The sequence below is a fragment of the Fistularia commersonii genome, chromosome 24, assembly GCF_037954325.1.
Source record: "Fistularia commersonii isolate RoL2024-O1a breed Wild chromosome 24, RoL_Fcom_v1.0, whole genome shotgun sequence".
NCBI classification, from domain to species: domain Eukaryota; kingdom Metazoa; phylum Chordata; class Actinopteri; order Syngnathiformes; family Fistulariidae; genus Fistularia; species Fistularia commersonii.
The window spans coordinates 272,892-285,505 of record NC_141307.1 but is presented as its reverse complement, the minus strand read 5'-3'; the positions used below and the strand labels follow the sequence as shown (position 1 = coordinate 285,505).

Here is a 12,614-nt window from a genome sequence, read left to right as displayed (position 1 = left end):
TTTGAGCTGATGATGGATGCTTGGAAGGTGGACCTCAGGCGTCGGGCTGGTGATGTGAAGTTGCCAACTGGTGCGTTGCCGAACTCAAGCAGGCTCAAGTATGGATCCTTGTGATCGGCTTTGGCCTTTTCCATGAGCGACTTGGTCATGTGGAGAGCTTTCTCTCAAGACCGTTGCTCCGAGGGTAGCGTGGACTTCAAGTTACATGTTTGAACTCCCGCGTCGTTACAAACGACTCAAACTCCTTGCTTGCGTATTCTGTCGAGATCACAATGTCAGGAATTCCATGCCTGGCGAAGGATGCTTGGAGTTTGTGTGACTGTTGATGAAGTGGTGCTGCAGTTTGTCCAGCTTAAAGTATCTGCTGCAGTAATCAACGGTAACAATACAGTTGTGGTTGTTCCGGGTGAAAAGATCAGTTCCAACTGTTTGCCACGGCCTGTTGGGGAGTGTTTGTTTGTTTGTTTAGAAGTTTATTAGGACAGTGTACAAATACATGAAGCACAGAGGCAGAGATGTTTGTACCAGATTATAACTCATAGTAGTCCTGGACAATACAAATACCAATACAATATAAGTGTGTGGCTGATCACGGGCTCCTTGGTGTTTGCTGGTCTGTGCTCCAAACACACTGGGCATTTCGCAACCATGTCTTCTATTTGTATCTTCATCCCGGGCCAAAACGATACGTCACAAGCTCTTTGCTTGCGCTTCTCTGTACCCTTGTGGCCTGTGTGCATTTTGGATAACATTTTAGTGACTCCGGCACGATTATCTTTTCCCCTTTGAAAAGAATGTTGTTCATCTGAGACGGTTCGTCACGATAGTTCCGGTATTCTGCAATTCTTCTCCTCAGGCCGTCCGTCCTGAATTGTCCTTTTCAGAAGTGTAAATTGAGGGTTCTTTTCAGTCTCTTCTTGTATTAGTTTCAGTTTTGTGTCACTGACGGGCACACTGTACGTCCGTGCAAATCCATACCTTCCTGGAGGCTGTCGTCAGGGTCAGGCAGTGATTTCCTTGAGAGCGTCTGCCAGAGGAATGTCTGCCTGGTGTGTGAATGATACTGAAATCATACCTTTGTAACTGGAGGATCAGAGGCTTGCAATAATGGAGTCCAGTGGCTTGTGGTCACTTTCCACGATGACGTGACGTCCATACATATAGTGGTGAAAACGCTTGCGTCCGAACAAGATGGCGTGAAGCTCTTTCTCCATCTGAGAGATCTGGATGCATCGCCGATGCCAAACATCATTTTTCACCTGAGCATCATCACCTTTGGAACAACAGGAATTATTCTGTATTCCATATTTGGGAAAAATGTGTTTGATATCTGTGTGTATGGAAAGTATTTTTTCTTCATCTGGACGTCTGATTTTTGTATCTCCATATATGTTGTGTTTCCCCGGCTCAACATGTGATCGGTCAATTCAAAAGCCTCTGTCTCCAACCATTGGCCGAGCAGATCTGTACCCGGCGCGCTATTGGCCGGTTGAGCGTGGCGTGGAAGGGCGTCCGCTTTGTGCTGCTCAGTTTGTCAAAGACTCTCATCACCGCTGACGTTTCCATGGTGAGAACTTCATCACACGGTTGATTAAAAATATAACGCTTGATGTGATGATTCGTATTAAACATGATTTTTAATGTGCAGTAAACCCTCGCTATAGTGCAGTTTTTTTAACTCTTTTCTTTTTACAGTACAGAATGTTGTGTTCTGCATGCCGATTGGCTAAAGGACGGTAGACCAGTGTGGACAATCTCCACGCCTCGTCTCTGCCCGGCTCGCCAAATTTACATCTGCAAATTTTCTCCATGACAAAAGCCACAATGTCGACAAAACGCTCTGCACGGGCAAAGGCTCCCGACGACGCCCTGAAGGAAGAGGAGGATCGTAAGTGTCGCGGAAAAAGTTAAACTTCTGGACAAGCTGAAGGCAGGAAGAAGCCGTGCGGCCGCAGGGCGCCGTTACACAACATAAAGGAGGGAAATAACACAAGGACGACGGCGGAGATAACTTTTAGCAAGGATGCTAAAGGTTGTTACCGTTAGCAACCAGACCATCGCAAGGATGGAGTCGGCTTTAGATGGGCGGATTCATGAGCGCAGGAACAACAACAGGATGCTGGATGCCAGCGTGCCAAGGATTTCTGCACAGAAGGTGAAAAAACTTAGGACAGCGATGACATTCATGACGCGAAGAGGACGAGGATCTCGGGGCGTCGATGGGTGCCGTTCACACACTATCATAACAACTTACTGCCAGCAAGGAGGACGACTAAACTGACTACTAAACTGACCATGAACGATGAGTAGTAAAGCTGACTACTATCGATGACTACTAAGCTGGCTACTAATGTGGACTACTAACGATGACTACTAATGCTGACTACTAACGATGACTACTAATGCTGACTACTAATGCTGACTACTAACGATGACTACTAATGCTGACTACTAATGCTGACTACTAACGATGACTACTAAGCTGACTACTAACGATGACTACTAATGCTGACTACTAATGCTGACTACTAACGATGACTACTAATGCTGACTACTAATGCTGACTACTAACGATGACTACTAAGCTGACTACTAACGATGACTACTAATGCTGACTACTAATGCTGACTACTAACGATGACTACTAATGCTGACTACTAATGCTGACTACTAACGATGACTACTAATGCTGACTACTAATGCGACTACTAACGATGACTACTAAGCTGACTACTAAGCTGATGACAACTAAGCTGACTACTAACGATGACTACTAAGCTGGCTACTAATGTGGACTACTAACGATGACTACTAATGCTGACTACTAATGCTGACTACTAACGATGACTACTAAGCTGACTACTAATGATGACTACTAACGATGACTACTAAGCTGATGACAACTAAGCTGACTACTAATGCTGACTACTAAGCTGACTACTAAGCTGATGGCAACTAAGCTGACTACTAACGATGACTACTAAGCTGACTACTGATGCTGACTACTAATGCTGTCTACTATTGATGACTACTAATGCTGACTACAAACGATGACTACTAAGCTGACTTCTAATGCTGACTACTAACGCTGACTACTAACGCTGACTACTAATGCTGACTACTAATGCTGACTACTAATGATGACTACTAAGCTGACTTCTAAGCTGACTACTAAGCTGACTCCTAAGCTGACTCCTAAACTGGCTTCTAAGCTGACTACTAATGCTGACTACTAACAATGACTACTAACGCTGACTCCTAATGCTGACTACTAATGATGACTACTAAGCTGACTACTAAGCTGACTACTAGCTGACTCCTAAGCTGACTCCTAAACTGACTCCTAAGCTGGCTTCTAAGCTGACTTCTAAGCTGACTTCTAAGCTGACTTTTAAGATGACTCCTAAGCTGACTCCTAAGCTGGCTTCTAAGCTGACTACTAATGCTGACTACTAACAATGACTACTAAGCTGATGACTCCGAAGCTGACTCCTAAGCTGGCTTCTAAGCCTTCTCCTTCATGGATGTTGTGTCAGCAGTAAAGCAGGGTTCCTGAGCCCCTGACAGCACATGATGTTTGTCAGAGTGAAAGTTCTGGTCTGCTGGTTGACCTCAGCTTGCAGGATCTCCATCAGAGCTGCCGGAAGGTGAACGCGTCCATGGATCTCCAAGCAGCGTCTCCACCTCGTGGAAACCCATCGGCCGCAGAGGCTCCCGGAGCAGAAGGTCCGCTGCCGAGGTGGATTCTGGAGGACGCGTCGAGGGCGCTCAGCTTCTCCACAGGTCAGGTCCTCTCCGTGGAGCCGGTTGTTCTCGGGCTCCACCATGAGCTCCGGCTCGGCCCTCCTTCTCCAGGTCTTGGGGTCAGGAAGACACGCTCCCCAGATCACCTTCTTCTGGAGCTCCTCACACAGGTCCGTTTATTTCCCTCCATCACTTCTTCAGACCTTCAGCCTGAGCCGTGTCCTCCTGAGCTGCTGCTCCTTCTTCTTCTTCTTCTTCTTCTTCTTCTTTCAGTCTTCGGTGGACTCGGAGAAGATCTTCATTCCTCCACACACACACTTCTGCTGCGTTCACACCAGCAAACTTTGGATCCTTGTAATCTCACCACCTTCTGCTTCCATCACCTTCACATGGTTTCATCCAGACGTCTCAGGATCTCAGATGGAGTTCCTCCTTCTTCTTCTTCTCCTCCTCCTCCTCTTTGCTCTGAATTTCAAAATGAATCATCTGAAGGAACCTTCAGATCAAATCATCTTTCAAAACTAAATCCACTTCAATCAAATGTTTTTGTAAATGTCACTTTATTTTCCTGGTCGCACGTTTGTTTGCAGTCACTGTTTTGAATCACACACACACACACACACACACACACACACACACACACACACACACACACACACACACACACACACACACTTCTTCCTTGTTTTCTTGCAGACGTCCAACATCAGGATCTTCTCTGACCACCAGTTGAGGAGCCTTCGGCCTTCACCCAGTGGAGAAGCCCAGGCTCCAGGTGTCTCCAGGTGTCTCCAGGTGTCTCCAGGTGTCTCCAGGTGTCTCCAGGCCTCCCAAGCTTCTCTGAGGGACCTTCAAACTCCAAAAGGACCAACAGGAGACCAGAGAGGCTTCTGAGATCTTTGGACCGACTGGATGGAGGACGGACACTCTGATGGCCTCCAGGGGAGGAGAAGGTCCAGGAGCTCCTCAGAGAACTACCAGTACTAGTACTACTGACTACTGCAAGAGTACTACAGTATGGCTGCCCAGGTGACCCTGGACCTGGACCTGGACCTGGACCTGGACCTGGACCTGAACCTAGACCTGGACCTGGACCTGGACCTGGACCTGGACCTGAACCTGGACCTGGACCTGAACCTAGACCTGGACCTGGACCTGGACCTGGACCTGGACCTGAACCTGAACCTGGACCTGGACCTGGACCTGGACCTGGAGGAGCAAACTGACAGGAAGTGGTGAGTGCGGATGTCGAACAGGAAGTGACGTGCTGCTGGTGAGTCGCGTGTCGGACACAAGACGTTTCCATGACGACCGGCGCCGCCCCTCCTCAGCACAGCGGCTATCGGCGCGGACGTGACGTCACGCGTGACGCGACCACGGAGAGGCGCGCGATTCGCTGAGGAGAAGGCTCGGACCTCTCCCGTGCACGCGCACACGCACACTCGTCCCACCGGTTCGTTAGTGTTTCGTCACTTCCGGAAGTCCCCGCGCGGCGCCAGGATGTCCCGGAGCCTCGGTAACGGGAGCGGACGAAGACCCCCGCCGGCTCGCGCTTCCGGAACCGAACCGGAAACCCCGCCGGTACACACACACACACACACACACACACACACACACACGCACGCACGCGGGGCGCGTGTGGGTTCGGGCTCCCCGTTTCCTCTCCAACACGGCGTGACGTCAGACGTCAGAACCTCCGCGCGGTCCTCCGGTTGCGGTGACGTCAGAGGGAGTCAGGCCTCCGAGCCCCTCGGGTTCTGGTCCTCTGGGTCTGAGACCAGGAGGACCTTCTCGTCCTCCGTCCTCCACCTTCTGTCCCTCAGACGTCCAGAGCCGTGCGGGGCAGGAGGTTCCTCCAGCAGGAGATCCTGAGCTTCAAGGAGATGCTGATCTCACCGGCTTCACCTTCACTCCAGGAACACTGAGGATGAGGAGGCTTCGCCTTCTGATCCAGAAGATCCAGGAGACACCGAGCAGGTTCTGGACAGAAGACGGGCGAGGCCTCCTCCTGCTCCACCTGCTGCCAGAGCTTCTCCGAGCAGGAGACCCTGAGCGAGCGCACGAGGATCCTCACCGAGGAGCGAGCCTCGGGCGCCACCTCGAGAACTTCGACCAGAAGTTGCACCCGCAGAGTCACCAGCGTGCCGGCGAGGAGTGAAGCCGCGGGCCAGGACTTCCCGGAGAAGCTGCCCTCGGCATCTTCTGGTCCTCCAGGTTCCTCTGCGCTCGGGAGCGTGGAACCTCTTCTCCTGCTGGAGGCCGGCGCTCCTCAAGATGAGGTGACCTCCACACCACCTGGACCTTCAGGACCAGCTTCAGCTGGAATCAGGGGAATTCGGCGAGCGCGGCGATCGATCGATGTATTGATATTCAGTTAGGAAGCAGCCAATGATGGAACCCTCTGTGGTTGTTCTCCTGGAGATGTTCCATCCTGGTCCTTCAGAAAGGTTCAGGGTTCGTTCACGGAAGTTTGTCGAATAAAAGCCGAGAAGGTCCTCGTCCTTCTCGTCCGATCGAGATCGCTCGCGATCGATCGTTGATCGGCGGAGAGTCTGAAGGCCACGCAGGCCTGATGGTTCCTCCCAGACGCCGGGCGTCGCGAACGTGACGTCCAACTAGTCATTTCAGGATCGTCTGGACCAGCAGAAGCTCTCTGGTGGAGATCTTCAGCAGAAGCGCTGAGGTCTCCTCTCCAGGACCCTCTGACCTTTGCTTTTGTAGGAGGACAAGAGGAACTCCTGAGGAACGTGTTTTGCGTCCCGACGGAGTCAGATGAAGGTCCTGGGAGAAGACCTGAGGCCCGGTGGTCACGGGGTGAGTGGAGACACATCAGCAGGACCATCAGGGTCTGGAGGAACCGTGGGGTTTGGGTTCCTCGGTGCCTCTGCTCACTTTCCACAGAGAGAAGACAAACCTCCGTTCGGCTGGAGGAGCTGCAGGGTCGAGGTCCTGCGAGAACCTGTGAAGGAGCTCCGATCTTCTGCCCACGCCTCCTCTAACCTACACTCTCTGAGGGTTCACCTCCGGACGAGGATCGCCGGCCGTGGTCCTCAGCTCCGATGGTTGTCCCGTCAGATGTCTGAGACCGCTCACCTTCTGGCGTCAGCAGGACGCCGGGCGTCGATGGTCTCATCAGCAGATGTCTCCAGGGCGGCCTGGAGACCAGCGGACCACCGGAGGCTGAAGCTCCATGTTCTCCTCAGGATTCCTCCCACGGTCCAAAAACCGGAGCCTGGAGGTCTAGAAGGACACCTGGTCGCGTCTCCATGTGGTCCAGGGATCTCCCGGTCCAGGGTGAACCCGCCTCCTGTCCAATCGCCGAAGAGATAGGCTCCGCCCCCTGTCACGTGACCGCACGGCAGGCGGTCATGTGACACGATGGAGGGACGTCCACCTGTGGAAGGACCATCTTCAAGTATTCCTGGTTGGAGAAGGTGTTCAGGCGTATCTCCAAACCTGGAGGTGAAGGTCCTGAGACCCAGACCACCGGAGGCTCCTGCCACCGCCTGCTTCTTCTCTGGTCCCGGTGGACTTTGGTGTCCTGCTGCATCTGCGCCTGCTCCGAGCGCTCAGAAGGTCCAGAGGCCGCAGATCTTCTGCTCCGGGCGGCCGTGGAGATCTTTGGAGACGACGGCGGACACGTGGGAGGAGGAGAGACCTCGTCGACCGCTGTCCCTCTCGAGGTCCACAAGCTTCAGATACCTGGGCGTCCACGTGGGCGAGGACCTCTCCTGGTCCCTCAAGGCCACGCAGACCTCAGGAACACTCAACGGCGGCCGTAGCTTCTGAGGAGGCTCGGTGTCGCTGAAGATCCTCAGCGAGAGCATCTTCACCTGCGACACTGCCGCTCTGGACCAGCACCTTGAGGAGCAGGAGACGGAGCACCGCCACCAGGAGCTTCTGGAAGGGCCTTCAACACCAGAAGCGGAGCGGGACCATGCTAAGCTAAGGTTAGCCTGCTAGCTGGTCGCTAGCCTGCGCTTAGATGTTTGACTCTGGAGACCTTTTGATGTCGTCGGACGTTTCAGTGAAACCAAAGACACGAACCTGAACACACCATAGGATGGAGGTCTGTGTGTGTGTGTGTGTGTGTGTGTGTGTGTGTGTGTGTGTGTGTGCGCCTCCTGAATGTTTGTTTGACTCGGTGGAGAAGAAAAGTCCACGAGGTGAGGCGCAGATGTTTCTTCTGCTCCAGATCTTCCCTCAGAGGTGAGCAAGGTGATGGAGAGGAAGCGGAGCAGAAGGAGGAGGAGGTCTCTGGTGTTTCTGATGGTCACAGGTGGTTTCAGGTGAAGATGAGCAGATGCTGAGGGAGATGGATGAGGACAGAAGGTCTGAGATCTTGTTTGAAGGCTTTTGTTCCTCAAACTTTACATCTCAGACGCAGCTGCCTGAAGGTTTGCTTCCCGATCACGTCTTCTCCAGAGAGGAGAAGAAAAACACCTTTGTGCCTGAAAGTGGACTTGAAGGCCCATGTCGGCGTGGCCTCCTGAGGAGAGCAAACCCAGACAGAAGACCGTCGGAGCAGAGACCAGCAGGAGGCACGAGTGTGTTTCAGAGGGTTTTACTTCCAGAGCGCCGGCAGGCGGCCCGCAGCCTCGGTTTCCATGGTAACAGTTCCCCCCCGGGTCACAGCTGGATGAAGTCGCCCCGGGTTCCCGCCGCGTCCTCCGGGACCTTCTCGCCGGCGTGCACCTTCATGTGCGCGTCCACCGAGCGCTTCTCCTGGTAGCGTTTCCCGCAGACGCGGCAGCTGTGCGGCTTCTCGCCGGTGTGCGTCAGAAGATGCCTCTTCAGGTCGATCTTCTGCACGAAGCTCTTGGCGCACAGCTGGCAGCCGAAGGGCTTGTCCTTCTTGTGGAAGCGCTCGTGGGTCTCCAGCGAGATCTTCTGCCGGAACCTCTTCCCGCAGAGGCTGCAGATGAAGGGCTTCTCCCCGGTGTGGATCCGCATGTGCGAGTCCAGGTTTCCGACCTGGCGGAAGCTCTTGTCGCAGACCCGGCAGGTGTAGGGCTTCTCCCCGGTGTGGATCCTCTTGTGGACGTCCAGGTGCTGGCTCATGGTGAACTTCTTCCCGCACACGTCGCAGGCGAAGACGCGCGGCTTCCCGCCCACGTGGCTCTTGATGTGCCTCTTCAGGACCGTGTTCTCCACGAAGGTCTTGCCGCAGAACTCGCAGATGAAGGGCCGCTCGCCGGCGTGCAGCTTCAGGTGTCGCTCCAGCGAGCCCTTGCGGGGGAAGTCCTTGCCGCAGTCGGTGCAGCTGAAGGGCTTCTGGCCCGTGTGCGTCCTCATGTGGATCTCCACGTCGCGGAAAGCGGCGCCGCAGATGTCGCAGGTCCTGCCGGCGTCCCCGTGCGTCCGGACGTGGCGTCGCAGCTCCTCGCCGGACTCGGCCCGCCGGCCGCAGACGCCGCAGCGCCCGGCCGGGTCGTCCAGGTGAGTCTCGGCGTGCCGCGCCAAGTTCCCCCGGCCGCGGAAGGCGGCGCCGCACACCTGGCAGCGCCGCCCCGGCTTCTCGGGGGGCCGGTGGCTCCTGGCGTGTCGCCGCAGCTCGGCGCTCTTGTCGAAGCCCTCCCCGCACGCCCGGCAGCTGAAGGCCACCTCGCCGGCGTGCGCCTTCATGTGGCGCTCCAGCGAGCCGGCGTGGCCGAAGTCCTTGCGGCAGACGGGGCAGCTGAAGGGCTTCTGGGACGAGTGCGTCCGCAGGTGCGTGGCCATGTTGCCCTTCTGGTTGAAGCCCTTGCCGCAGACGGGGCACCGGAAGGGTTTCTCGCCGGTGTGCAGCCGCAGGTGGGTCTCCTGCGCCCGCGCCGACGGGAACTTCTTCCCGCAGATGTCGCAGGTGCGGCTGAGATCCCGGTGCGTCTGGAGGTGGAGCCTCAGGCCGCCGGCGGACTCGGGCCGCTCGCCGCAGAGGCCGCACCGAGGCTCCTCGTCCTTCAGGTGCGTCTCCACGTGCTTCATCAGGAAGCCCTTCCTGTCGAAGGTCTTCCCGCAGACCCTGCAGGTGTGAGACGCCGCCCGGGCTTCCTTCTCGTCCTCCTTCCCGCCCTCCTCAGACACCGCCGCCACCGCCGCCGCCGCCCCCTCGTCTGTGGAGAGCTGGGGCTCGTCTCCGGGGCGCTGGGACGTCCCGGGCTGAGCCTCGTCCACAGAGACCGAGAGGTGGAGCTCTGCGGAGAAGATCGCACGAGGTCAGATCTGCACGCCGCCCTTTTTGCACATCAGTGGCTTCCTGCTGAACAGGAAATGCAGCCTCGGGGCCACGGGCCGGTGTCTTCCTGAGCCGTCCCAAGCACGGATAAATGCAGGGGTTGCGTCAGGAAGGAGATCCGGAGTGAAACTTTTGCCAAAAACAAACATGTGAGTCAACCATCATAACCAGATCGTACCGGAATCCGGTCAAGGTCCGGGTTAACAACGACCGCCGTTGGTACCGATGACCTACAGGGAACCAGTGGAAACTGGGCTACCGGAGGTCAAAGAAGGAGAGGAGGAAGGCGTGTTCGGAAGCAGAGAGAGAAGAGGAAAGACAAGAGTCTGGGACTGAGAGGAGGGACTTTGAATATCAGGACGATGACAGGAAAAGGTAGAGAGTTGGTGGACATGATGCAGAGAAGGAAGGTGGAGATACTGTGTGTCCAGGAGACCAGGTGGAAAGGTAGTAAGGCTAGAAGCTTAGGAGCAGCTTTAAGTTGTACTATTATGGTACTGACAGGAAGAGAAATGGAGTAGGAGTTATCTTGAAGGAGGAGTTTGTTAGGAACGTCCTAGAGGTGAAAAGAATGTCAGATAGACTTATGAGTCTGAAACTGGAAATCGAAGGTGTGATGCTCAATGTTGTTAGCGGCTATGAACCACAGGTGGGATGTGAATCTGAAGAGAAGGAGAAGTTCTGGAATGAGTTGGATGAAGTGATGCAGAATATTCCCAGAAATGAGAGAGTGGTCATTGGTGCAGACTTCAACGGACATGTCGGTGAAGGCAATAGAGGGGATGAAGAAGTGATGGGCAGATTTGGTATCCAGGATAGGAATGCAGAGGGACAGATGGTGATGATTGGACAACTACAGCTAGTGTTATCAGGGAGACAGGTAGAAGAGTACTTGGTGTGTCATCTGGAAGGAAAGTAGATAAGGTGACTTGGTGGTGGAACGAGGAAGTGCAGGAGTGTATACAGAGAAAGAGGTTAGCAAAGAAGAAGTGGGATACTGAGAGGACTGAAGAGAACAGACAGGAGTTCAGGGAGATGCGGCCAAAGGTAAAGATAGAGGTAGTAAAGGCAAAACAAAGGGCGTACGATGACTTGTATGCTCGGTTGGATAGTAAGGAGGGTGAGAATGATCTATACAGGTTGGCGAAACAGAGAGATAAAGATGGAAAGGATGTACAACAGGTCCGGGTGATTAAGGACAGAGAGGGAAATGTATTGACAGATGCTAGAAGAGTGATGGGAAGATGGAAAGAGTACTTTGAAGAGCTGATGAATGTGGAAAATGAAAGAAAAGCAAGGATAGAACCGAAGTCAGCATTTGTGAACATATGGCTTCATGCCCAGGAAGAGTACTACAGATGCAGTATTAGCGTTGAGAATGCTAATAGAAAAGTACAGAGAAGGCCAGAGGGAGCTGCATTGTGTTTTTGTAGACCTAGAAAAGGCATATGACAGGGTTCCAAGAGAGGAGCTCTGGTATTGTATGAGGAAGTCTGGAGTGGCAGAGACGTATGTTAGACTGGTGCAGGACATGTATGCTCGCTGTGAGACACTGGTACGGTGTGCTGTAGCAGTAACAGAGAAGTTCAAGGTGGGGGTGGGTCAGGGGTACAAAGAGATAGAAGAACATCAGCTAGAACGAAAAGAAAGGTGGCGGAGACACTGGAGAGATGATCTACCAACACTGACAATGATGAAAAGACAGCAATCAGAACTAGAGGTTGCAGAGATGAAGATGTTGAGGTTCTCTTTGGGAGTGACCAGGATGGAGAGGATCAGGAATGAGTCCATCAGAGGAACAGCACATGTTAGATGTTCTGGAGAGAAGGTCAGAGAAGCCAGACTGAGGTGGTTGGGTCATAATAGTGAATATACAGGTCGACGGATGCTGGAATTGGAAGGCCAAAGAGAAGATATATGGATGTAGTGAGAGAGGACATGAAGGTAGTTGGTGTGAGAGAGGAGGATCCAGAGAACAGGGAGAAGCTGAAAGGAAAAGAAGAAGGCGTTCTGCTGAACAGCAAGTTAACTTGCACTGTCCAACGAGCCTCTCCATCCAGCTTCTGGATCGACCTGGTCAGTTTCAAAGCCAAAGGCTCCGTCCGTCAGTCACTGCCGCTGACTCCCTCTGATTGGTTGATTGGTTGATCGTTTGATTGGTTGATTGGTTGATTGACGCCACCCACCTGCCCCCTCGGCCCCCGCCGGCTCCCGGCGGTCTGCGGCGGCCTGGAAGGCGGAGAAGATGTTGTCCACGGCGGCGGAGAGGCGCTGGGCCACCAGCTCCTTCAGGCTAAGCGCGTCCGCGTTTGCGCGCTCCTCCAGCAGCCACAGGATGTGCTCGGCGGCCGCCGCCAGCTGCGCCTCCACGGCGGCGCGCAGCTCCGGGCTGCCGCGGCTCCGCGGCCTGCGGGACATCCTGGACATGCCGGGCGTCCCGGGCGTCCTGGACGGGCCGGGCGGACAAAGAGCGATGTAAACAAGGGGCGCACTTCCGGGTTGCGTGGTGACGTCACGGACGCGGCGGCGACGTCGGAGGGACGGCGCTGCGGGCGCGCGCCCGAGCAGCCCGACCGGGAGCCGACGATCGACCGTCGATAGCCTGGAGCTTAAATACAAATAATTAGAAAATTAAATAACCTGCTGCTTAACA

The 12,614-nt window shown here is 54.4% G+C and overlaps 1 protein-coding gene across 1 annotated transcript in view; it reads right to left on the bottom strand.

Moving 5' to 3' along the window:
• Window positions 1-12,431, bottom strand: part of LOC147219533 (uncharacterized) — a 28,149-nt gene extending 15,718 nt beyond the window's left edge. Inside the window, exons 1-6 of the mRNA XM_086171176.1 lie at window positions 12,148-12,431; window positions 8,378-9,920; window positions 7,434-7,605; window positions 7,139-7,363; window positions 6,838-6,899; window positions 5,641-5,993 (exon numbers count right to left, since the gene is read on the bottom strand). Of these exons, the coding sequence (XP_086027302.1) occupies window positions 5,641-5,993; window positions 6,838-6,899; window positions 7,139-7,363; window positions 7,434-7,605; window positions 8,378-9,920; window positions 12,148-12,388 (2,596 nt within the window). The 5' untranslated portion in view covers window positions 12,389-12,431. The remainder of the gene's footprint in view (window positions 1-5,640; window positions 5,994-6,837; window positions 6,900-7,138; window positions 7,364-7,433; window positions 7,606-8,377; window positions 9,921-12,147) is intronic.
• Between the last annotated feature and the right edge of the window lie 183 nt (window positions 12,432-12,614).